A 26,709-nucleotide genomic window follows, 5' to 3' on the forward strand; every position below is an offset into this window, starting at 1 on the left:
TTACAATAAAATAGATTACAGTAATTAAGATTATATTAAGATTGCGGTAATTGGATTTTGCTAGATTTCCCCCCCTGATATTGGGTTTTCATTGTATAAATCAGGTAAGAGGACGCTTGTTTCTTTTTAAAAAAAAAATGTTTGTAACTAGTAGCAGTTTATTTCCCCCTGTGGAAACTTCTTTGACTTGAGCAAGCTCTGTTTGAGGAATTGAATCCTCCCTTCTAAACAGTGATGGGGAATAAGCAGCACTTTCTGAATTTGCTTGTTGCTTTCCTTTTGTTTGTTTTTATTAAGAAATGCACTTAACATTATGCAGTGGTTTTGGCGGGGGATTTGCCAGTTATTATAGTCAGAGGTAGTGGGAAAGAAACACTCGCTTGTAATTTTATATACGCTTTGCAAAAGCCTGGAAGGAAACTAATTCAAACGGAACTGCTGTATAATGTTAAATCTGTTTAGGAAGTTAGTATAACCCTCCCCACTTAAAGAACCAGCTACATATGTAGCTTATGATAAATGGAGATAGGTAAACAATCTATTCTACTGCGTGCTTTCTTTATACAAAATACAACTTATTGTAATAGCTGTTGAAACAAACAAACAAAAACCAAAAAATGCAGTAATCCTTTAAGGGTTTTTACTGGCCTTAGCATTTCTGTTTGATGAAGAAAATCTTTTGAATTCTAAAGATTCTTTCTTTTAAAAAAAATTATCAATAGCCAAGAAAGAATAGAAACATAGTGCCAGATTGTACCCGCTGTGGCTTTTTCCTGCACACCGGACGTGAATTCCCACTGACTATTAATCATTGCATCAAGACCAGGCCGACTTATCTGTCTCCCACAGAATGGCTGGGGCTTCAGCCCCTGAGATCTGCCAGAGTCCGTGGTCATCTACACATAAGCCCTTAGTCTCTAAGGTTCCCTGTGCTCTCTTGTTTGTAGCTATGTACTCCTCCTCAGGGGCATTTCAGTATGTAGTCCAGGGAGACTGGTGTGTGCTAATGAAAACGAGGGCAGCGTTAGCTTGCAATGGGGTCCTGAACAGAGCTCAGGTGATGGACAGTGCCAGAGTTATTTAGGGTACCAACTTTTGGGCGAAGAACAATGCTGTGGGCATTTGAGCTTTTAAAGCTGCATTTCCATGGTTTTTACCATTGTCACCTTGTGATTCTTCCTAAAAATTGGCCTGATAAAACAGCCCTAGCAATGATACGTAACCACCACTTTGGATTCCCCAGGCAGTGGCTGGCCATCCAGAAGTTACGAAGCAAAATACAGAAGAAAGTGGACCGAAAAGCCAGCAAAGGAAGGAAAATCCGGTGAGTGGCAACTTCTTCAAACTACAGAGAAGTAGCTCTTGTCTCACCAGTTGTAACCCGACTGCCCCGTTTTGGCACTGAAATGCTTTGCCAGACTTGTTTTGTCCTTGCAAGGTAGAGGATGTTGCTTTGAGACATGCCCGTTGTGGGGGAGGGAGCTCTTAATGAATCTAGAACTAGTGATCAGTTGGATATAATCAGAGCGGGAATTGCCCAAATCAGTCTTTACAAGAATGTTTCACTGGACATAAAAAATGTCAGGGAGAGACTTTCAGAAATGCCTAAGAGATTGAGGGCCACAAGTCCCAATGAAAGTGAATGGGACTTGTGCTCCTAAATCCTTTAGGGCTAGATTTACAAAGGTATTTAGTTGCCTAAAGATGCAGATAGATGCATATGCCTGTGTTAGGCACCTAATTGTGGTAGACTTTCAATAGAGATGAGGTGAGTGAGGTAATCTCTTTTAATAAACTTTCAATGGGAGTTAGGTGCCTGTCCGGGTTAGGTGCTCTTGTAAGTCCCACTAGCCACTTATCTGCATTTTTAGGCACTTAAATTCTTTTGCGGATCTGGCCCGTAGTCACTAAAATTTGTGACCTTTTCCTTCTAATGTTTGCATTTGCAAACTCTGCCAGGTTGTGGGGTGAGGATGGAAAGTATGTAGAGGAGCTGGATTTGTTCCCCTTTGCAGAGCAAGTGCATTACTCTCCCTGAGTTCAGAGTGACTGCATGATTTGTAGTGGAGGAGGGATTTGTAGCACAGAGGCACGCTGGAAAGCTGCACTGCTTCCTGAAAAATGTGCAACATTAACCATCCTTTTGTGAGTAAACTATAAATCTTGAGTTTAGATGGCATCTGATAGAAAGTCAGTGGAATCAGTGTGGGTCAGGCCTGGCATAGCCATTTTTAAGATAGATGTCGTAAGATAATTTATTAAAAGAGGGACGAGCTACTTTGTTGGCCTGAAAAGCCTGTAATTATTGACTATCAATATTCTATTCTGTCAGCATCACACATAATTGGATATATTCATGATTCAGTCAAAACTACTGACAACATCACACAACTGAGTCAGACTCATAAACCTTTAGGAATAATGGGGCAAGTCTCTCATTGTGTGTGATCCATGCACTTCGGAATTCTTGAGAGATCAGAAATCCCTCAGCATCCGTGGCTTGTTACATGTTAGCGACCTTTTTAACCAAGAGTTGCACTGACCCAGGGGAAAAAATATAAATGTATAGAAAAGAAGAAAATATGCATTTGCTGATGTATGTGATTAATGCACAATTAAATCCTATCATCTTTCCAGGGCAGTCTGGTGGAGAGGGCTGGGAACCAGGCAGACTAGGTTCAATTTTTGGCTCTGCCACTGGGTCACTGTGTGTGTGTGTGTGTGTGTGTCTTTACTTGAGTGATTCACTAAATCTCTCTGCACTTCCATTTCCTCCTCTGCAGAATGTGGATAAATGTCACTTATCTTTTGTAAAGCACTTTGAGATCCGGGTGCGAAACGTGCTATGTAAGCACTAAGTATTAATTGCTGTCACTTATCATTGTAGTCCATCATCATCATCATACTGGCTTTCCGCACCTTTCTGTGCTTTAAGATATTGGGATGAAGGGCGCTGTGTAAGTGCAAGATGCCGTCGAGGATTCTCTAAGCACTTTTAGAAGCGCCTGGCCTCTTAGCACTCCAGTGAGGGAGATGAGTGCTATCCCCATTTCACAGATGGGGAAACTGAGGTACCAAAGGGTGAAGTGAGACTTGCCTACAGTCACACAGTTCGTTTTGGCAGAAAAAGAACCCGGGAGTCCTGTCTCCCAAATCCCTTCTCTCACCCTCTAGACCATATCGCTTGCTGAGTGGATATCTGAGTTATAGATTTCTACTTGTCATGGAATAATTGTGCAGCTGTGACTTGGGATGTCTCACGGTGTCTGTAATTTAATACTTTATATCTGATAGACTGGGGTTTTGGAAGCTCACATTTTAAAAGTGTGAGAGTAACTAGAGCTGGGCAGACAATTAGTGGTGGACAATTTATTAGTGTAATTAAGCCCTTTTTTCCAATTCACAAATTGTCCCTGAACATACTGTGATTTGTATGAATGCATTAATTGTCAATATCACTTAAGTGAACCCATAGAGTGAAATACGTTCTCTTGTTTCACATTTCATCCTGTTGATTTTTTTGTCATTTGTGGCATTTGTTTGCCCCAAGTCACAGTATTGTTCCCTGATTGGATGACTCTGCAACATTATAAGAGGGCGATTGCTTCAATGAGGAATGACAAAGACCCGTGTTTGTGCACAAAGGTCCATGTTCGAGGGTGAATGTGGTTATTTGCATGAAGAGCCATTCTGCGATATTCATGCGAGCTAAAACTCTCTCCAGGGAATGTTCCTGGATAAGAGAACAAAAAGGAGTGGAAAGGTGCCCAAGTGGAAAGGTGGCTTGTGAATCCTTTTGCCTGCTATTCATCAAGATGTAAGAATAGGAATGACTTGAGTAAAGCGTTTCGGACTTGGGGAGCCAGCAGAATACTTTACATAGAAAGCTGCTGGGTTGGAATCGCCTGCTCTAAAGACTAAGGGTGTAAAATCAGTGGCCTGTTCTGAGTTCCTGTGTAGTCTGTTTAGATTTTATTTAGCAGGTCCCGGAGCGTGAGGGGCGGACAGGCTTCTGCAAAAACCAACTGGGGATTGGGCTCTCACAGGTACAGTGTATCCTGGGGCGGCAGCTTATTCTAGTGGACAAGTAACTGGACTTGGAGTCAGGAGCTCTGCAAATGTGTGACTTTGGGCAAATGACTTCACCTCCCTGTGCCTCTGTTGTTTCCACCCCTTTGTCTGTCTGGTCTTTTTATACTGTAAATTGTCCAGGAGAGGGGCTGTCTCTTACTATGTTTATATAGCCGCTAGCCCTATGGAGCCTCAATCGTGGCTGGAGCCTCTAGGTCCTACCATGACAGATAATAATAATTCATGAAGGGAGACTGGTATTGTGGGAAAGCCTCTAGTAATCTAACCCTGCTCCCACCAGTGGCTTTTTGTTTGGGCACCAGTATTAAAGAGTGACTAAGACACTGTTAGGGGAGGAAGTTGAACGCAGAGCCTTTGATTCGTCAGAGTTTTCTGTCTTGGGTTAAAGTTCAGGTGCAAGTATACTGCTCAAGGACGCTGGAGTGTTTCGCTTTTGGCTGTGACAAAAAGTGATTGGTTTATTATTGCTCATCCACCGTGTGGCATATGTTATCATCTGACTTTTATTCCCCTCTTGTTAACGTTAGGAAGGATGCAAAACCTGCCGACTCGAAATAGAGAGTCATTAAGCATTAGCCAACAAGGGAGCCGGCGTTTCCATTTCGGGGACTGGGACATTTCAGTGCAGGCAATGGCATTTCCTTTTCTTTAATAGTTACTAATGTGCTGTCTGTTTATTTCCTGCCTTATTCAGGTATCATGTCCATAGCAAACTGGTGAGCTTCATGGCACCTATTGACCACTGTACAATGAATGATGATGCCAGGTGAGTAATAGATTAATTATGGTTCTCAAATGGCTTCATGACAGCATGATATTGACCTGTTCTTCAGTCTGTCGCCCTCTCCATTTCTTCTTATCAGTTAACCATTTGTCACTGGCATTGTAGCCTGGGTGTCTTGGCCACATCTGTCCAGGCAATCTAGCTGAGCTTTCACTCCTGTAATTACTGTAAAACCAAACGAGAAGTTTCTATAAATCTTGATGCCGACTCCATGATTCCTGCTTTAAAAATCCCCCAGATTTTAAAATCTCTTCATTTTGGAGCATGATTATGGACATAGAGAGCCAAATTCCCCAGTGTCCATTGGCTGAAATCCCAGTTTAGAAAAATAATCAGGCCCTTTGCATCAGGAGTGGAGAGTTATACGCTATAGTCTTGTGAATTTTACGTAATATGAATGCTGTCAGTACAGCTAACAACCAGACGTAGTACCAAAAGAAGGAAATTCACTTAAAAGATCTAAATGATGTCTAGTGTGTATTCCTATTTAAATAATAAAAATGTCTGTACAAGGCTGTAGGAGCCCTAGCACATTTAATTAGTAAAGAAAACGAAACAAAACAGTGTAACTATGAGCTTGACTGCTGGTAAGTGTTTTTGTGGGAGGGAGGTGGGCTTAATTTTCCAATGGATGTATTTATGCTACTTGAGAGATGCTTTTCTTCAGACAGGCATTTAATCTTAACAGTTAGGGTATGTCTACACCCAGCCGCTAGTTTGGCGGCTGGCAATCGAAGTTCTGGGTTCGACTTATCGCGTCTTGTCTGGACGCGATAAGTCGAACCAGGAAGTGCTCGCCGTCGACTGCGGTACTCCAGCTAGACGAGAGGAGTACCGCGGAGTCGACGGGGGAGCCTGCCTGCCGCGTGTGGACCGAGGTAAGTTCGAACTAAGGTACTTCGAACTTCAGCTACGTTATTCACGTAGCTGAAGTTGCGTACCTTAGTTCGATTTGGGGGTTTAGTGTAGACCAAGCCTTAGAGAGATGCCCATTTGTACGTTCATCTGTCTGGAATATGGCAATCACGCTTGTGCTGTTCCTAGTCAGTATCCTTTTGGATAGAGTTGTGGAGTAATGGTGTAGAGTTCAGGGGTCCGTAGAGGTGTCAGTAGTGACCTGGAAAAGGCTGCTTTGTGGCAACTGGTAAAGAAGTTGAATATTGCTCTGTTTTTAATACATTAGGACCCCATTTATCTGAACAGGGTGACTGGTTGTTTGGATAAACAGGCAGGCTCTTTCTAGGCACATGATGCCCAATGGGAGACCTAATAGAGTTTTGGGTAATAGGCTTTCAGGTAAGGAATGTTTAGAATAACGTGTGTCTACTGTATTTACCAGAAAGAATTACTGCCTCTGTGTAGCAGTTGAGTTTCAAATCTCCATGGCTCAACTTCCTCCCTGGCCCTCCAAAAACATAACCAAGCGGGTGCATCGCACATGGCTTTCTGGATGTGGCCAGCCTGAAGTGAGTTGTGGGTAGTAGTGAGTTCCTCCTATTCCTATCTCCCTCATGCATCACCCTTGAAGTTTAAGCATGGATGTTCCAGAAGCACACAGGTTATGCTGGTTTAGAGAGGGAATAGCGGTCCTTGTGGTAGGTGAATAGTTGGTGGGCCCTGGGGCCTTTATTGCTTTGTAGATCGTAATTGGCATCTTCAGTTTCACCCACAAGTTTGCTGGCAGCCAGCCGGCAGCATGGGAGTAACACACTCATGCCTTGCTATCTTGCCCAGAGAGGCTTACCGACCTCATTCTATGCTGCTCAAGTTTCTGGGTGGCCCTGGCAGGGACCCCTGCAGTGACATAGCTTAGGAGTAACACAGGTATTGATGTCCATGACAGGCTCTGCAGCACAGTGGAAAGATGACAATCTTTTGGCCAAAGCTCAGTCATTGCTAGATTCTGCCTGGAAGAAAATTCTAAAACCTGATTATTCTCTTGGCCTCTTACAATAAAAGGGAATGGGTTAGAGACACAGGCTGAACATTCCCATTCCCTGATCCACATGTATGCCTGAAGAGGGCTCATTTCATAGAACCTGGGCTGCCGCTTCTTCCATCTTAATGGCTTTTCTGTAAAGATAAGGGTAGATGCTTGGTTTGTTTTCACTTTTAAGCTCTATTGTCATTAATGGCTATGGGGAAAGGCTGAAGTTGCAGCAGCAAATTCTCCCTTTCTTGACTATTCATTAGTAAGTTACTCACCTTGTCGCAGGGACAATGTCGGCTACTTCCTTTTCATAAGTTATTTTGCATTCTCCATTTTTTCTGATGACCTTTTAAAAATGCATTCACCTATGGGTTTGTGAGAAGTAGCTTGAGGTGAGAAGAGGTGCGTGCTGGAACTTGTGGGCTAGGGGAGACATGTACACGGGTGTGTTTGGATGGACAGGTGCACTTATATTCTTCTGTTGACGAAGGCCACCATTAGCATTTCAATGTTAGCATTGGCACTACCAGCAAAGATGTGCTTATAGTGCTGGGACTGGGGGCTTTGCTTTTTGGGATGGCCCAAAAGGGAACCAGGCGGGAGACGTTAAAATCCACGTGTTTCTATAAACATGGGAAAAGAAGCACCTCTTGCTTTTAGATTGCAAAAATCAAGCCTCAGCATAAACATGGCCCTAAACTAGTCTCTTCTGCCTTTCTTGTAATGTGCTTCTCTCACTACCCAGGTCTTAATTTATTTATTTTGTTTTAGCGTAATTAGTGGGTGGCATGGTAGGAAACCCCCCCGTAAGAGCCGGTATGCACCTTGTGCATAATAATATGCTAGATTCTAATATTTCTCTATCCCAGTATTATCTCCAGTTGACTGGCTGTGACTTATGCACTGAGAATTTTAAATGAGGTTGGGGGTGTTTTCCGGTGTGTGTGTGTGTGTGTGTGTGTGTGTGTGTGTGTGTGTGTGTGTGAGAGAGAGATATATTCTCCTATAGATTAATCATGCACACACCCCCATGCATATAAAATGAACGACACCTCGATTTACCTGCGTGTGTGCATAAGTATAAAATAAAAAGGCTGATGATAAGAACCTGGGAATTGTCATAGCATGTTGGCTCAGGCCGGAGGTGACCTTGCCACCACTTTGTCAGAGTACAGCCAATGCTAAATGCACTGGAGCAGCCTGGAGAACAGAGCAGTTCAGGGGCAACCGTAACCTGTCTGAACTGCAACACACTTCATTGGGCGGCTGTCCTCCCCCACCCTTCCCCCCACTACTTTTCAGAGAGGCACCTTGACTCCCAACTAAACTACAGGGGGTCCAGCTGACCCTCAGAACCTATTACAGCTAATAGGATGTTATCTATGTTATGCTGTGTCAACATAGTTATCACTGTGATGGGGGAGAGAGTGTTTGACATTTGGTTTACTGAAAGCATCTCCTGGGGGCTTTCACCACTTAGAGCGGGTTATTATATTGCTTGCATGTTTTACAGGTTCTTTCTCTGGCAGGAATGGGGGCAGCAGCTGCTGCTGCTCATTGCCTGGCTGTGTGAAGTTATTTCTGTCATTAAGTTTATCATCCACTTTGGGCCCGGTGTACTTTTTAATGGCATTGAAGTTACTCAGCTGGGTTTCTAGTCAGACAAAATGTTCCAGCTAGCTTGTCGGTTTGTTACCCCCAGCCAGTTGCCAGAGTGGGTTTTCCAGCAAATTTGCAATTGGATTCTAGCCGGGTCTGACCGACGCATGCTTCTACAACATGCAAGGTTATGCTTTCAAAATATACACTGAGGCAGCGTAGCCTAGTAGATGGGGGCTGAACTGGGAGGGAGACCAGCTGTATTCCAGGCTGTCCCACTGGCTTGCTATTTGTAGTGGTGTAGAGAGAGCCCAGGTCTGTAGTCCTGGGCTCTGAGACTCACTTCTGTAGGTCTTTTTTGTTTGCAGTGTAAACATACCCTAGAGATCTTTAGCACCGCACAGCAGTGTTAGACAACAATTGAGGAGAGGGTGAGAGGAATGCAGCATCCAATTTAAACTGTGGGTGAATTTAAAAAAGGAAAGACACCTATGTGCATGAACATGGGAAAGTAATGATAACACGGGGTAGTAAAAGGTAATTTTATTGCTTGCAAGTGTGAATTACTAAATTGCTCAGATGTCTAGAGGCATGACCCCAAAGTAAATAAAACTCTATACCACCATATGTTGTAGTCTGAAAAGGTTTAAGCCAGAAACAAGTTTTTAAGCCTAAAGAAGGCCTTAATTGTTAGAGGGTTAGGGAGCTGGGGCTGTAATAAGGGCCTGGAATAGATACATTTATGCATAGGCCACTTGGCACCACTCTGACAGTGTAAAGGGGCCTTAAAATGCCAGATTTATGCTTACATGTACATGTGAACTATGCTTACACCCACTTGCCATGTGAAGGGACCATCTAGAATGGTGTAAATAAGAATCCAGGTCTCAGTGCTTGTCGCTGAAGAACAAAGTGACAAAGAACAGATCCGTTTGAAGAGAAATAACCTTGCGCCTGGCTACACAAATGTTTAGTTCTCTGCAGGCTGGGATGTGAATCTACCCTGCCTCTTTGAAGCGGGATTAGATCAAAGCACATTAACAAACTGTTAATATACGTCAGCAGGGTCCGTGTGGACAGTCAGTGCATGGCCGGCCAGTACAGGGTAGATGCGCACCCTGGTGTGCTGTGAACTAATTGTTCATGTAGACAAGAACCTTGTCTCTTGCTGGCCAGCGTGCAGGGAAAGGGATAAGCAGTGACTTCGGAGTGGTAAACACCAGAGCGAGATGGAACATTGTTTTACATCCTGAATTTTAGAAAAGAAATGTACAAATACAATACAGCCTCAAAGTGCTTTGTCAACATCACTGCCACGTTCCTTCTTCTTCTCGCTGCTGCTTGGAATAATAGAATTTGTGCAGGCAATTAATCTTCAGGTTGCCACTTTTTCGTGCACCCAAAACATGGGCATAGCTGTTTAACCTCGTATTCACATATATTATGTTGTAATGTATGATACACTGATGGCCTCCAACCTTCGATATTTTAAACCCCCTCTGGTATTATTTTAAAGTATATATTGGAAAGGTGGTTTGATAGCGATTTTAGGGATTGTGTGTGTGTTTGTGTGTGTATAGATTTAGATTTAAGATTTAAATTTAAGATTGGGATTTGTACACCTCTCTGTAGTATCATCACCACACCCCTTTAAAATAGGGAAGTGTTCTAAATCCCCATTGTACAGATGGGGAATAGAGACACAGAAAGGCTAAGTGACTTGCCCAAGGTCACACAGGAAGTCTGTGGCAGAGCAAGGAATTGAGCCCAGGCCTTCCAAATCCCAGGCTAGTGCTCTAACCACTGGGCCATTCTTCCCCTTCAAGGGGCTTAAGTGGTTAGGCACCCAACTCCCACTGAAAGTTCCTGCTGAAAGGTAGGGAATTGCCCCTTTGCAGATGAACAGAGGTTACAAATCCAGGCCTGGAGGAGCTTACCTATCTGTATGGAAACGAGTGTGGTTTTTGTTAGGGGTGACCGCACAGAGTTGTTGATAATAGGCCCGATCCTGCTATTGATCTAGTCACAGTAGTAAGCACTACCCTCAGGAGTAAACCTTTCCAGGATTGGGCCCTTGATTAGTATGATTGTTTATATTGTGCATTTTATTAGTATAGTCATCCGAGGGTTGGGGTGTGGGGGTGTGTGTTTCATATAGATATAATCCATATATTCTCAAAAAACAAGCAGCTTGTCACAGTGTTTCTAATAATGATACCGTCCTAGTCATGTAACAACCTTATTATATCCCTGCTGGAAGTTTGAAAACTTGCACAAAGGAGTTCCTTAAAGATATAGATGTTTGGCCCAAACCCTCTTATCTCCCGAGAAGACACAGGCTGTTCTGACAGGTGAAACAAGACCGGGCAAATATGCAACATTGATCTAATCAGTTGGAACAAGAGCAATATTTTAACCGGTGCTACCTTTTAACAGCATCATTAAGGGCTCTCATTACTCTTTTATTAGAGGCTCACTCTATTTCTTATCAGATTACAGAATGAACATAACTCATGGCACTGATTTGATCTCTTGTTAAAGAGGATTACAGCTTTGCATTAACTCGGATTGACACGGTTTATAATTCGCTTGTTGATACACCATGCTGGCGGTGTCACATGTTTGACCCCCTCCTCAGCTGTGCTGCAGGAAAGGACACTCATACATCATCATTAAAGATGGCACCCAGCGCAGAAATGGGAAGCGAAAAAAAGGGGAGGCTTTTCTGCAGTCATGTCAGGAAGAACCAAAACCCAACCACACTCTCAAGTGCAAAGTGACATTCAGAGCAGGGATTCATCCAGGGGGAGGGGCCGTACGTGGTAGCTTTTGGCTGGGTTATTTACAGGGGCAAGTGTTTCAAATCAAAACTTTGTACCGGCCGTGAGGTGGATTCGTGTGAAGAACATGCATGTGGAAATGTAATGGGATTCTGTCACTGTAGAACTTTCCATGAAATATCTCCTCTGGTAGGAAAACTTCCTTCTCTTAAGGGACCTGAGGCCCCATTGAGATGATATAACTTTGAGCAAAGTTTGTGCCCAGTTAGTGACTTGGTCTGTCTCATCACATAGCGTAGTTAACAAACCGTTACTCACTCTGGGTAGTTCTGCCATGTGTCTCCTTGCTCGTTGTCTTCCTGGTAGGCTGTAATACCATTTGGCTGTGTAGACAAGTGCTTCCAGCTATGTCTGTGTAACTGGATTAGCTGATCTGCCCTTCTCCCAGCTTTCTGTGCAGTGTATTGCCCGTATGTGTGTATTTCTTGCATGCAGGTACTCCCCTGGTAGCGGGGGAAGCTGGGCAGGTTATCACAGAATGCACTGAAACAGACATGCGCAGGCACTGTGTGGTGAGTGAGGATGCACCAGCGTGGTCATGATATGCAAAAAGGTGCCCCGTGGACACACCGCATGCATGTGTGGGGATCCGGCCAGTTGGAATGTGCCAGGGCCTGGTTACAGGAGTGTGGTTGTACCTCTAGCGGACAGGGGGCCCGTGACACTTTTCCATCTCTGAGGACTGAGCCTAATTATACAGTAGATATAAAATACATAAATATAGTTCTATCTAAAATAAGAGTGTTTCTGCCTGCAGGCCTCTGGAGTCTGCGAGATTTCCCTCCCTCTCTGTAGGAAGTAGTGTTCTTGTAGTGCAGGCATCCTCAACTTCCATTCAGGCCCTCACCTGGCCTTCTGCTGGAAGTATTAATTTGCAGCATGTGTAGAGAGAAGAGGTGATGGCTCAGGGTGCAGTGCAGTTTCCTGCTTCCCCTGCTCCCTGTGTAAGCAATGAAACTGATACAGATGGAGCTTTTATGAATGCCCTTAATAGCACTTGTGTAGCCCCTTCCATGCGAGAATCCCATTAATAGAAACCAAATTGTATTGACCTTTCCAGCACCCCCCTGAGGTTGGGAGACATTTATGGAAATAGAGACACAGATAGGTGATGGGAGAGATTTTCAAAAATGCGCAGGGATTTAGGAATACAAATCTCATTGGAAATCGATGGGTCTTGTGCTCCTAAATCCCTTAGGTGCTTTTGAAAATTTGCCCCTAAGCCACCCTTGCCCAGGGCGACCCAGGAAGTCCTTGGCAGAGTCAGGAATAGAGTCCACACGTGCTGAGTTCCAGTCCAGTGCCTGAACCCAAATATCATCCTTCCCTTTACATAGGTTGGATGACTATTGTAAGAAAACTCTTATATGTTTTACAACTGGGCTGTGAACCGTAGGCGTCTGCTTGTCACGTCCACATCCATTGGAGTGTGTGTGTATGTGTAGTCACCTCTAAAAAGTTTTCAGTGAGAGACTTAAGGAGCTCAGTCTGTTGAGCTTATCAAAAAGTAGATCCTCTCTAGCGTCTTCCCAGGGAGGAAATAGCAGGTACTCAAGGGCTGCTTAATCTAGTTAACAAGAACCAGTGGTTGGAAGCTGAAGCCAGGCAAATTCAAATTACAAATAAGCGGCTAGTTTTTACCAGGCAGGGGGATTAACCACTGGAACAAACGACCAAGGGAAGAGGTGGATTTTCCATCTCTTGAGGTTTCAAGTCAAGACTGGATGCGTTTCTGGAAGACGGGCTTTAGTCCAGCACAAGTCATTGGGCTCAGTGAAGGGGTGAGTGAGTGAGGTTCAGTGGCTTGTGTTATGTAGGAGATGGTCTGAGATCGCTTCCGGCCTTAACACCTATTAATCTGTTAAAGTAATTCAGTCCTCCCAACAAAGACGCGAGCCCCCCCTATCTCATAGGGTGTGTGCCTGTATTATACGCAGTATTTTTAAAAAGAGCAGAATACTGGAATCTCCTTCAAACCTCTCAGATTTCAAATGGCTAGAAAAATAAAATGCAGCTGATGCCGTTCGTGGGCTTCTTTCTTACTGCAGTTCTTTTGTATACGATGCAGGTGTAGGGTCAGGCTGGAAAATGGTTCTTTGGTCAGTGCCGAGCTGTGATATCTTGCCCTATGGCATCACCAGAAGGACGTATTTGCTAGAAGCCTTGACAGATTTTTTTCCGCACAGTGAGAGAGGTTCAAGCCGACCATTGCAGCATGGTAACCAGTACAGATGTAGTATGCAAATTAACTGTTATAATTGGTGGCTTCCTCCCTTCATGCACTACTGAGCTCTTCCGTAACGGCCTGGAAATCACACTGTGGCTGTGCCCAGTAAAGTCAGTGACTAAACTTCCATTGGCTTCAGTGCAAGCAGAATTGGGACCTTTTGGAGTTGGAATCATCTGCCCATATAGAGATGGGCAGGAGACACTAAGTGTGTGCATCAGGGCCTGGATTTTTCCCAACATTTAGAAAGGGAGGGAACTGGGACTTTGGTCCAAGGCCATTGTTGATTATACCTATCAACTATATAAAACAGCAAGATGAAAAATCTTCCTAGATTGCAGAATTTATGAAAACACCTAATCCTTATTTTTGTTGTAACCCTACTGTCATCTGGACAACCGTGTGTGGTGGTGGTGGACAGCTGTATATATATAATGTATGTACTACATGTGGTTCGTGTGTATATACTTTTGTATGTGTGTGTTCATGTGTACAATATATACACACACACCCCCCTCAACCACACACACTATACCTGGTGTGCTTGGGCATGTATGCAATAATAGACACATGGTTGCCTGGTTGTACTTCTATCTAAGAATTGTTTTAACAGGTCTTATTGCTCTTCAGTTGTATACATCGAAAGGTAACTATTTTGTCATCTTAGTAGACCCATGAATGGTGTTTACTGCATATTTTTTCCCATTCAGTTTGAGATTGGCGTAGCATGGAGAAACCCAGTTATCTGTCATTGCGCTGTTCTTAATTACAAATAAAAAAAATCAGTACACACTTTCTCATACATGTGCCTACAGGCTCGCGTTTTGTCTCCTGAAAGCGTTGTGGTAGACTTGTTACTACTGGCAATTTTTAAATCGTCACTGGATGTTTTTCTAAAACATATGCTCTAATTCTACCACGGCGATTGGGCTTGAAGCAGGAATTGATTCACGAAAGTCCCGTAGCCCGTGTAATGCAGGATCAAATGTATGGTCATGAGTACAAACCCAGTCTACAGTGAGAAGGCAGTTCTAGCACCAGCCCTTGCCAGTATGTTGAAAAAAGCTGGAGATTAACTGGCTGCCAGTGAGGTACTGACTTAGACTGTTTTGCTTGGGTTTGACCTGGGTGACATGTTCTTCCTGATCAGCATTCCTTACTCTCGAAGTTAGTGCTATTGCTCTGTCAGTCCCAGCGCGTCTCACTGCGAGCGGTGGGGGGTACGTTGTATGAAATCCTGGCATTAAAGGATTAATTTACTTCCATTACATAAGAGTTAAGAAAAAAAGAAAAAAAAAGTTCATGAGATACCAGCCTTTACTCAGCACACTCCGTGTCTGGTATTAAACCACCAAGAGGCTGGATTAACGGAGGAATTTGGGCTCTCGGGCTGTCAATCCAGCACCTTTCACCAACACCGAATCTACTAAACTAAATGAAATGAACCCAAGTGACACTTTCTGGAACTAGTGAGTCAGATGCTTCTCTCTTGCACATGTGTAAATCCAGAGGAACTCTACTGACTTCAGTGGACTTATTCCAGATTTACGTAGGCATAACCAAGAGGAAAATTTGGCCCACTCTGTGTGGGTTTAATCCTGTGACTCTCATTGATTAATGCTAACATCCGGGGTAATCCATTTGAATATTATCCCCACCCCCCCGTGAAAAAAAAATTCTGCTGGCTTGCGAATGAGCTTTGTTTCCTAAATTACACCACGGGGAAGAGTTAAGCCCTGTGACGTTTACACTGCAGCTTCTAGGAAGAGACCCCTTCCTGGGGCCTGTTGCCATTGCCGGGGTAGTCTATTGTAAATATTGGCGGGGAACTGTCACTCCAACACCCTTGCAGCTGTCTCAACCTGGCTGATTCATGGTTGGACTACTGTGTGAGCTTGTGACAGAGCCTGGAGTTTGGTGGTGGCTTAGCAATAGACCTTCAGCTGTTTCTGAATTGTTTGGAACGCCAGCAAGGCACATGTCCTCCTGTGAAACACAAACCCTTCAACTCAACTATTGCTCTGAGGCATCGGTGCTCCCAGGATGCTCTTCCCACAGCTCCTGTGTATCGTTTTGTTTGGTGGGCATCTTTTTATTTTATTTTATTTTTTTACCAGTAGTTCACTCTTTAGAAATTGATTCACGTATAAGTAGTTAAGCATCCCATGGCTTTTAACGATAGTTGTTAAAGGGGTTGGTATTTGAACAAGGAGCTTCATCTTTTCAAAGCTGGCAGTCATGAAACAGAAAATCTGACCCTGGCTAATGCCAGTTTTCTGGAATCATCAAGCCCTTACATTTAATATTCAACATATTTAGCAAGGAGACAAACTCCTGAGTTATGGAAATTTCCTTTTTAAGGGGGGAAAAAAACTGTTAAGAGCTGCAAAATGATTTGTGAGATTGCAAGATCTCCTTTGTGAGACAATTTGTCTTCTCTTGCGTCAAATCTATTACAAAACAGTCAAGCTGTGAAAGAGGGAAATCATGCCAGGAACACGGTGTATTAAAGTACACAAAGAAAATTCCCCTCCTTGCATTTTGTGTATGTACACATACAATATTACAGTAACTAATCTACTCCAAGAAGGGAGATCAGAGAGGTAAAGTTTCTAAAATTTAGCGGAAATTTATGATGGGAATTGGAACTGCCAACGATGGTGAAGGAGTACATTAGAGGTTTCTCCATCTCCCCATATCTCGTTGCTTCCCCAACTACTAATCTGCATCCACATTTCTGGTGCTCCCACCTACTTTATCTTTAGGTATCTGTCTAGCGCTCATCGCAGTGGTACCCAAAGCTGTCATGCAGATACAAACGGTAGACAAACCAGAATGAGGGGAGGTTCTCTCACTGCCCAGTTTCTTGCTCTCGAGCATCGAGGGCAGGTGGTAGAGGGTTATCTAGATGGCTGTAAAAGTGCAAGATAGAATAAAGGAGAAATATCTGAATTAAGCAAGTGGGTGAGGATAGATTTGAATCCCATGCCTGGCTTGAGTGTGGGGAGGGGAAAATACCGTGAGAAACAATCCTTCCATGTGCCTTTATTCTCCCCCTCCCTATATCCATCCGCAGCGAGGTGTGCAGAGTCCCTTTGTTTAGGGCTTTCTTAAATATTTATAAATCTTGTGCCTGGTCTCAGGAGACAAGCCAGAGGTCACATGTCATCTTTCGTAATTTAAAGCCGTGGGGCTAAAAGCATTTGCACTAGCTTGAAGGACCCAATCCTGACCTGACCGAGAGAGAGGGAATTGAAACAGACCTTTCTGCATCTCCTTCAAGCATCGAGCATGGTGAGGATAGCTGTCTTGCTGGGTAATTTATAGCCTGAGTTTTGCACTCCTCCGTGTTCACGACTTTGGTGGGGAAATGAGTCAGACAGTGCCACCTTGTGGCCAGACACTTCCTAAACTGGAGGAGCAGGGAGTTGCATGTACATCTGACAGCAGGGACCTGCACAATATTCCGAGTTCCTTGTTTTAAAAGACACCGGTAATTTAATGCTAGTCTGGTGAACGCCGAACAGATCTCTGCTTCTTCTTCTGCTGGGCACATTCATCCAAAACTAACTTGCTGCTGCAGAAGTCCTGAGCTGACTCCAATCCTGCCTATGCTGATTTAGGGTAAAACCTGTTAATAGAAATAAATAAATAAATAAATATTAAAAAGGCGCTTGCTTGCTTTGTCTCACTGGCTGTCTGCCCTACGTGTCAGGGAGCTTGTAATCTGACTTCCGCTCCTGTGGGCGAAAGGTTACTGGAAACAGACAAAAAGTTTTCCAGGGGAGTAAGTGACTATCTGATCTGCAGATGACGTCTAGTTTTGGTAGAGGTAGCGCTCTCTCTCTCTCTCTAAATGGTTTTCACACTGCTGTTTTTTTGGATTAATTATTCATTGTTCCCAGTAGAGCCCATCACTGGGATCTCAGTAGATACCATTAATTTGAATACAGACTCTTGCTTGGGCCTATCCTAAATAGGACTGTGTGGGTGAGGAAAGTAGGAGAATGGGAGGTAAATATATCAACGAATATTTTGACGACACCTTTGCACAATGAGGGAGTGATACATTTAGCATTGCTACATTAATCTAGCTCCAGAAACAAGGAGACAAACCCTCTTGCCTTTCAAGCAATATGAGATTCCCCTTTCTTTGCCATCACTGTCCTACCATTCAGCAGCATTGCAGCCAAATGCAAGGCCAGTGGTTTTATATAGTAGTAAAGAATCCCTTTATTTTCATGTAAAGCCACAAACTTTCCCCTTTCCTTAATGAGCAAAGTAAAATAATAAACCCATCGCATGGATTCTAAGTGGAATTGAATCCTGACACCTGAAGCTCTGTGACAGTATTGACCGTGTGAAATAGTAGTATTGTTAAATGTTTAGCTTGAATGATTCTAAAGGGAATATAAAAGGCGTTTCTTCCTGCAGCATTGTTACTGGATGGTGCAGTGTCATCTGGCCAGATGTGTTTTTGCGTGTTTTGTAGTTGCTGGTTTATTGTAGCATCCGTGTTTGCTACATAATTATTTTCTATGTGTTGGCTACCTTAGCTGTAGGACATCATTCGGATAATTGATGCAGCAGATGCAATGCATTTGCTAGTTAGACTTCCATTGGCTTCATTATTTTGATGTTAATCATAGATTGTTGGACGTTGCATGAGATCCCCTCATTGAGACACACATTTTTATTCTGTAACCGAAATGATGGCGATGAAGGGTATTCTTTATGTAGTCAGACGTATAAGCAATTTTAAAAAAGAAATGAATATTCAAACAACATCACTCAAGTATCCATTTACCTTTTTCACGGGGTTGCTTTCACCTACGCATTGAATTCACTTCAGATTCTGAGGGTCGGTTTATTTCACATCTATATTTTCTAAAAATTAATAGCATGATTATAATTATATGTATATATTAAATTAAATAATATTATAATTTTAGCTCTTTTGTTTTGTCCTTTTTTTGCTGGCCAACTCTCTTTTGTTGGAATAATACAACAGGAAATGGGAAAAGTAGTTGACGTGGGGATCTTTTTAAAATTTTGGACTCTAGTTTTCATATTTGTTAGACATGTTTTTGTAACTAATGTTCATTAAGGGCATTCTATCCCAGTGTGTGTGCTTGCCTGCCTTTTGGTAGGAAAGACTTGGCATGTAAACAGCCATTAAAAATACTGTGATTGGCAAAATCTCATTCGCAACCGGGGGCAGGGCGGGGAGGGCACGTGTATGGAGAGGATGTGTTTTTAGGTTTTATTTTAAAATAAAAAGATTTATGCTTTTAATCAAAAGCAGTGGTTTTCAACCTTTATTCATTTGCAGACCCTAAAAAATTTCAGATGGAGGTGTGGACCCCTTAGGAAATCTTAGGGCATAGTCTGCGGACCCCCCGGGGTCCATAGACCACTGGTTGAAAGCCACTGCTCTAAAGAATATAACTCTGTGATTTCAGGCAACTCTAGCTGTTTTGTAATCTGTTTGCATCAATATGGCAGTGCTGCCTAGTGGAATGAGCACAGAGTTGGGAGGAGATCCTGGGTTCTAATCCTGTTGTGGCCTTGGGCAAAATGGGAGATAATGATACCTAATCTCCTTGGAGTGTCTTGAGGAGCAGTCAGTGTTTCTGTGGCTCTTCACTATGATATGAATGGGAGGATGAGCAAGCCACTGGTTTCTGACCCCTACAGGGAACGCTGCCCCTACAAGTCCCCCATCTGTATGCTGAATTAGGATGACGGTAGTTGCAAAGTTTTTTTTTTTTTTTTTTTTTCTTCCATACAATCCACTGTTGTGGGATATTCCTTCATCTCTTTTATTTTCTCTTCCCACCAAACAAACCACACTCTTGCAGCCACATAGGTGGTACAAATTGCATTAGAAGACTGGTTTCTTTAAAGTTGATAGGGATGCTGAACGAAGAGTAAGATGAAACACAGGTTCGCCCATGTGCACACACGATCTGCCAGGCTGTGGAGCTGGGGGGGAGGGTATGAAACCCTTCTGGATTTATCTAATACCTAATGCCCATGCTCTCACTCTTTGGAGTTAGCTCAGAAGAAATGCATAAATAATTAAGCCAAGGTACTTACGCACACATGTTTTATGGCAAATTGGTATGTGGTTCGTGATCATTTTTTCCCCAGAAACAGGTTTTATGATAATACAGTAAAAATATTAAATTAGAAAATGCCTCACTAAGGGTGATAAAACCTTACTACAGTGGAAATAGGTAATTATCCCCTCTACAGGCTAAATGACAGTTTAAAAGAAATAAAAATGTTAGTGCTCATTACTTGCTTTTGTAGGTTGCAATAAAGGGTAAGTTAAATTTTAATTCAAGGAAGACCCTTGTATCGACCTGCTCCTTCCAAACACTCTACCTCAGGTGTAAGTACTATTAATTACTCAGTCTAGGTTATTCCTCAGCACATTGCTAATACCAATACCCTTTTGTGCTAAAGTCACCTTTCCCTTACTGACTTGGGGTGGGGTGTTTTGACTCCCTGGCTCAAATCTGATTGTTAATATATGTGGGCGTGGGGGGGAAATTATATGTTTTTTAGCCCAAATCCGAGTTCATTATGCATAGCCTTCAGGGGCCTGAAAGTATTAAAACCCACACTTACCCCGGTGAATTGAAACAGAGACAAGGTTAAACCTGGAGGATTGATGAGTTTTACTCTCTGCATGGTGAAATCCTGCGGAGGGGAGATGCTGCAGGGGAAAGGTAGCCTATGCAGCAGCACTAATAATAATAATACTAAAGGGTTGGCATTTTTTGGCTGGCTAAAACATTTCTTACAATCCCCTCCCCCTTTCCCATTTACAAATAACCTCTCTCTGCACGGTGTAATCTCAGCACCAGCAGCAGTCAGTCAGTTCTCAGAGCTGGCTCGTAGTTTGTTTCACACCTGGAATTTTCAGGTAGCCCTGCTAGAATTTTGACTTCAATGTGGAACACACAGGCCCATGCCTGCGAGCCTAAAGGGCTTGTTGTTATCCACTCTTACGAGCGAGGGGGCAACACAGCAGAGCAGTCTGGATGGTATGGCGGGACCGTTCTGCGTGTGGTGTGCAAGTTATCCCTGTGCTGTGCCTTGCGGGACGTGGTGTTCTGAACGTTGGAGCTTCTCTGTGTTCAGGCAGCATCACCCAACTGAGGAAGATGCATTGTTACTTTTAACGCCCCTACCGGACTTGCTTGCTTTAAAAATGATTTTGCTAATGTTGGTCCCTGAGGTCCGTGTCAATGGAACGCTGATTCCCGAACGCCTCTACCCTCAGAGTAAACCAAGTAACCAAACAAAAATAGGAGAAACCTTGAGCCATCAGTGCCCCATTAGAGAAAAGGGTCACAAGCCATGCTGACAGTAAATGTTCAAGGTAGTAGTTACTGCTATTGGCAGGTGCCTGCTTGGTACCGTACAAAAACTCAGTACCTTCACTTTTTGTGTGCGTGTGTGTGGGGTTGTCCAGAAAGAGTAAGTGCGTGCGTGTGTGTGTTCGTTCTATTTAAACTTCATTACAACACTGGGGAATGGGGGGAAAGAACTAACTGGGTGTAGGGAAGAGGGGGCAGGGCAGTGACTTTAAATTTCAAAGTGCTTCTCTGTTAAGCCGAGTTTAGCCTGAGCTGTGTAATTTGACTTAGCCGTGGCTTTTTGGGCATGCATTTGTGCACTCAAAAACCAACCAAATCCGGAGGCTTGAAATTCAAAGCAGGCACAGCGTCCTTAGCACGAGCCATCAGCCTTTTTCACTGCTTGGCTGCCAGGTGCAGGCAGGTAGGTCGTACCTGCTGTGCCACTGAATGTACCGAGGATGTTAGCGCATTCTTCTGTGGCCATTGCGGTGTGAGTGGCTGATGAGAGCCCAGCAGGGGCTGGCGTCTGTTGATTTGCGTGCGCATCTTAAATGTGATGTGGTTTTGGGTAGGTGGGGAGGTAGGTACTTCACTGAATTTGCTTTTGTAATAGTGTGATGGCTCCCAACCAGGGCTAACTGCATCTTGGGGGCATCTGTTTTGGATCCTTCCTACGTACAGAACTCCATTTAGCACAGTCCCCATTTCCTGTTGTAGCCGTTCCAATATGTCCTACTGCAGGGATTCTGAGCCTTTCGCATCCTGTGATCTTAGTGGTACTTTCCTCCCAGTCCCATCTAACCCTAATGAAAGGGGCCTCATATCCCCCATATTGCCAACCCACGTTCCACTGAAAGGGTTTGTGACTCCCCTTTCTGTATAATGACTCTCTTCTGCACCTGGTGCACGGAACCCAGAATGTACAATAGCGGAAGGGCGGCCTTGTGGGAAAGGCTCGGGAGACTTGGGTTCCAATCCTGCTTCTGCCACAGGCTCCCTCTGTCATTTTGGATGTCAGTCTTTCGCTTCCCCATCTGTAAAATGGGGAGAATACTTCCCTAATTCACAAAGGTACCGTGAGCATAAATATCTTAATGACTGTGAGGCACTTAGATACTGGAGCTATGACCCAATTAGACCTATCTAGACAGATACCTGCGAGAGTTTAATAACCCTCTTCAATTCAGAGGAAACGATATTCTGCAAAATCTCCTCGGCTCTCAGAAAGTTTGGCAGCAGCTTTCTACTCTTGTCTGTAAGCAGAGTCAACGCTGCGGATTGGACGGCTTCTGTTTTAGTGCTATAGGCCCCCCCAAAATGTGCCACCCCAGGTCTATGGGGTGTGTTCTGTTGGGATCTGTTTTGGCTGACGATAGAGGAGTTGGAACGTGAGTTAACTGGCTGGCTTTGTACCCTTAACTATTATGTGGGTTATGGATAAAAAAGAGCAGCTTGTTTATTGTGTGAGGGCAACGTGCCAAAGAGCAGAATGAGAATGTGTGTAAGCTGCTGGCTATAAGCCTACCGAGGGACAGCGTTGAATTAGACCTCTTTGGGACTGGTCACATGGCACCATCCAAAAGTTTATTTGAGGTCTGGTATCTCCGGTGCTGAGCGTATGATTTAGAAGTAATGACAGAGTCAATGTTTTCATGGGATGCCATCTGATGGTGGCTTGTCCTATTGCCAGTGAACGTGATGGGTCCTAGAAATAAACAAACAAACAAACAAAACCAGAACACAACTGGGAGAATCTCCCACACGCCCTGGAGACCACAAGACTGGATCTTAGCAAAGAGCCCGAAATGGCGGTAAGCCCCAGTGTACAAATAGAAGTGCCTGGTGGGTGTGAAAACGGCAGCAGCTGCAGATCTCCGCTGGCCTCTGTGCTGGAGTTCGAACGCACGGGATGGGAAAAGCGTATACGTGAGCGTCTGCTGGTGTGAGTAGCGGAGTTACTCTCTGACCGGAGAACCTTCATCTGGACGTAACGGGGCCCGAGGCTCTAGTGGGGCAATAATCAGTGCATATGCCTCTATTTCATGAGACCTCAGGAGCCTTGTGTCTGTAGGAAGCCTGCAAAGTGATGCATTTGGCAGTAGAATGTATCTTTCTGAGGCCGTTTGCTGCAATACGATTAGTACTCCTTGCTGTTTAAAATGAGCTGTGTCGGGGGTTGGGGAGGGAGGAAAGGAGTGAAATCGGTGACGTTTCCTTAAAAGGTTCCAAACCACTCAGCCTTTCAAGTTACTTTGACATGAGCAACCGGCGTATGTTTGTCAGCTTTGCCCACCTGAGTGTGAAATGATGTTCTATCAAAACACCGGTTTCAGCATTTCCCTCTCCGCTCCTGACATGTGAACCCTGCTGCGGACAGTAACTGCTGCTTTCTGCCCAGGAATTTCACTGATATTGCAGTACAAGTGGAAACATTTGCTCAGTGGTAATGATGGGGTCTGGCTCAAGCAAGCAAGGCAAGGTTGGAAGGCTATGATTGTGAAGGACTAAATAGCATCGCTCGCTGCATTTGTTTTTCTCCCCCCCCAGTCAAATGATGGAGTCTTAAAGTCACAACGTCCTTTTTGTCAGTAAAACTGCCTGCTTTATGCTATCTAATTTCTCAATTGAAACAGCAAATGACAGTGATACTTATCGGTTAATAGGCAGGGAGGCTGCAAAGAGTAGCAGAGCCAGAGTAACACAGCGCTCTTTATTTATTTATTTATTTTATTTTAAAAGCGCGCTGCAGATGCTGACTTTAAAGCCGCGGTCAGGAGTAGAATCAGAGGGCTGTTTGTATCTGTCAGGGGAGTTTGGTTTGTTTGTTCCACTGGGCTATTCTGCATTTATACCATATAAAGCTGCGAGGGAGACAGAAGACAGAGAGCTTCTCCCTCCCACCCCTCCGTGTTATTAACATGCAATATTGAGTTTTCCCACTTAAAACAGCTGATTTCTCTCTGACCTAGTGACCGTGGCACATTGTCGTTGGAAGAAGCTGTGCCTCTCCAGAGCCACTGGCCTCCCCCTGTCGTTCATTACGAAACGGCTCGCACCAGAACCTAAACTTCCCCACTTCCACCTTCTCTTGCGCCTCTCGGGCTGGCTGCAAATCTGCATCGCAAACAAAGCTTGGCCCCAGTGAAGAATTGCTCTTCCTCACTCCTCCTCACTGTGTTTGGTCATGTCCGAAGGGCGTGCGTGGCACAGTTTGTCCCCAAGCGCCATGTTTTTGGCACCTTGTGCATTTCAGTTGAGCCTTTCCAGGATTCTAGCCCTGCCATCTTGCTTGCTTCTAGTCCAGGGTTCGCCAGTTTTTTCAAATGTCAGCTCCGTTTTTCAGAGAGTTTGGGGGTTGGTTTTTTTTTTTTGAGTCTGTCATAGATTAAACAGTTCTCTCTCTCTCTCTCTCTCTCTGTTGGACACTCCAGTTTCAGTTCCATAGTTAAGGCTGAGTTGAGCTTTGCGCTGAAAGCACGAATTCAACCACTAAATACAGCTACACCTCTACCCCGATATAACGCTGTCCTCGGGAGCCAAAAAAATCTTACTGCGTTATAGGTGAAACCGCGTTATATTGAACTTGCTTTGATCTGCCGAATGATCTTACTAATGAGCTAATGTAGGTTCTTCCAGTTTCCCATATGGTTAAAACTGACTGAAATCTCATGCAACGGTTACGTTTGCAGATAGCATTTCAGGATGAATGGCCATTGTTTGCTGTTTTTCTTCGTAATTTAAAGTTGCCTCTTTAGCAGAGGATGGCTGATAAGTAATGCTCTTGTACCGCAAATTCCACAAAGTAGTCACCTTTTTCAAAATGGCGGCCATCTCTGATCATTTTCAATAGGAGTGAAGATAAAATTGCCTGTAGCAAAGATGCCCCTTTTCAAAATGTCCACCTGCCGCTCATTGTTTCCACTTAGCAGTGAAGCCAAGCTCCCCTCAGCCAAGATGGTGGCCTCCTGTGCGGGTTTTCAATGTTAAATCGGTCTAAATGTAGTTTAATAAGCTCCCTTCCTTTTGGGATTTAACCGATTGCCTCTTTAGCTCTTCATCTCCCTGAGTGTTGCAGGAAACAGTGCCGAGTCTGGGTCTCTTGTGTGGAGGGCATTTGGCAGGCTAGCCAGCGGCCCTTGGCCAGGGTTAGACATGTCGTCTGCCTGGGCGTTTCTAATGCAGACAGTGTGGGAAATGTGTGTGTGTGTCCCACACTCCCTTGTATTGTTCTGTGAAAGTGCAGGTGTGGTTTTGTTAGCTGTCACCTTCAGGAAAGTGATGTCAAGCCATTCTTTAGGGCTGTTTGGGAATGCTGTTTATGTAATGTGTGTGTGTGTGTGTGTGTGTGTGAAAAATTATATACACACTGTAAGTGTGTCACAATATGAACAATAATCTCTTTTTATATTCCGGTAGCACCTAGAGGCCGCTATTAAGACTGCTGCCCCTTAGTGCTAATACTGCAAGTGTACACAGATATAGGCAGTTCCAGTCTAAATGGAAAAATCTGATGAAGGGGAGAGGGCATACAAATAAGTGCTTTCCTCGGCAGCTGATAAGTCTCTGTCTACTGTATCAATGTATCATTCATAATAGTCTAGTGTGCGATGTGCATGTGCACAATATTTCTTAGGAAACAACTTACATATTTAATAGACACAGGCCCAAATCTCAGTCCAGGTCTGAATTTCATCTCTCTCATTAATTAATTAATTAACTAGACAGAAAAGGGTCCCTCTCCACCCCAAATCCCAGTAAAATCATGGCTGAGCAGCTGCTGGCCTCACTGAGTTTTGGGTGATCGTCACCTCTGATTTTATTTAAAATTCTTTGGTTTAATAATCCTAGACGACGTTAGCAGCACCGGCAAGGAGGTAGTTTCTCTTCTGTGAGTTTTACCTGCCGTATTTCTGTGTCCTCTCTACTTTGAGTGCAACTGGGAGCTCAGAATGTAGCCCCGTCCGAATGCTTTTTCCTTAAGGGTTCTCGAGATTGCCATGACCACATGAATTTCTGTTTTGCAGCTGAAGTTTGTAAATAAATGCCCCCCTCACACACACCTTCCCTGACTACTTAGGTTTTAAGCTTAAAAATAACGAAAGAAAACCAGCCTAGGATATGGTGATTTTTAAAGGGAAACTTGTTTCTCTTATCAGCAACTGCTGCATATGTGATATTAATTGGAATCTTGTTGCTGGGTCATTTTCATTGTTTTTCAAGTACCGTCAAATCCAAGAAAATGTATGAAAACTAAATTATAGTCCCACCTAGGCTGTCTGATTGAATCCTCCTTATGGCATTGCATTCTCATACAGCCTATTAAAATATTCAATCTTGTTTTCTTACTTGAAGAGGCTGTCTGTAAAGGGCAAACTTATAGAAAACCTCATTCCCTAGAGAGATGGTATCCAGCCACACTGAAATATTTACATATTTCTGTACTGCATGCGATTGGTCTTACGCAAGTTCTTCCCTACACTTGTATTTATTAAGAAAGATTGTTGTATGCATTTTTAATTATACGACGGCCTTTTCATTTGAAGCGGCGGGCGGTAGCGCTGCCTGCCTCTTGCTTCCAATTTGACCTTGAAAAGTTATTCCCCTCCCCCCCTTTCTCCCTTTTTCCCAGGACGGAGCTTTATCGATCGTTGTTTGGCAAAATCACGCATCCCGAAGAACCCAAGCAGAATTAGCATCGAGCCTTTGCAGAACGAAAACATATGCACAGACACTTACTTTTGTTCTCTGCGTTTGGCTAAAGCCCAGCGGGCTCCTTCGTGTGCATTTGGACTCTTGCCTCTGTGCTGCCGGAAGCTGCCGCCACGTTGTCACATCTGGTCCGTTTGATACGGGGCAGTTTGTAG

At 43.9% G+C, this 26,709-nt stretch overlaps 1 protein-coding gene across 1 annotated transcript in view; it reads left to right on the top strand.

Annotated features, from left to right (window-relative positions):
* Positions 1–26,672, top strand: part of AATF (apoptosis antagonizing transcription factor) — an 83,826-nt gene extending 57,154 nt beyond the window's left edge. The window contains exons 10-12 of the mRNA XM_065418397.1: positions 1,244–1,324; positions 4,787–4,858; positions 26,475–26,672. Of these exons, the coding sequence (XP_065274469.1) occupies positions 1,244–1,324; positions 4,787–4,858; positions 26,475–26,538 (217 nt within the window). The 3' untranslated portion in view covers positions 26,539–26,672. The remainder of the gene's footprint in view (positions 1–1,243; positions 1,325–4,786; positions 4,859–26,474) is intronic.
* Positions 26,673–26,709: the final 37 nt, after the last annotated feature.

This window comes from Emys orbicularis, chromosome 17 (assembly GCF_028017835.1).
Source record: "Emys orbicularis isolate rEmyOrb1 chromosome 17, rEmyOrb1.hap1, whole genome shotgun sequence".
NCBI classification, from domain to species: Eukaryota; Metazoa; Chordata; order Testudines; family Emydidae; genus Emys; species Emys orbicularis.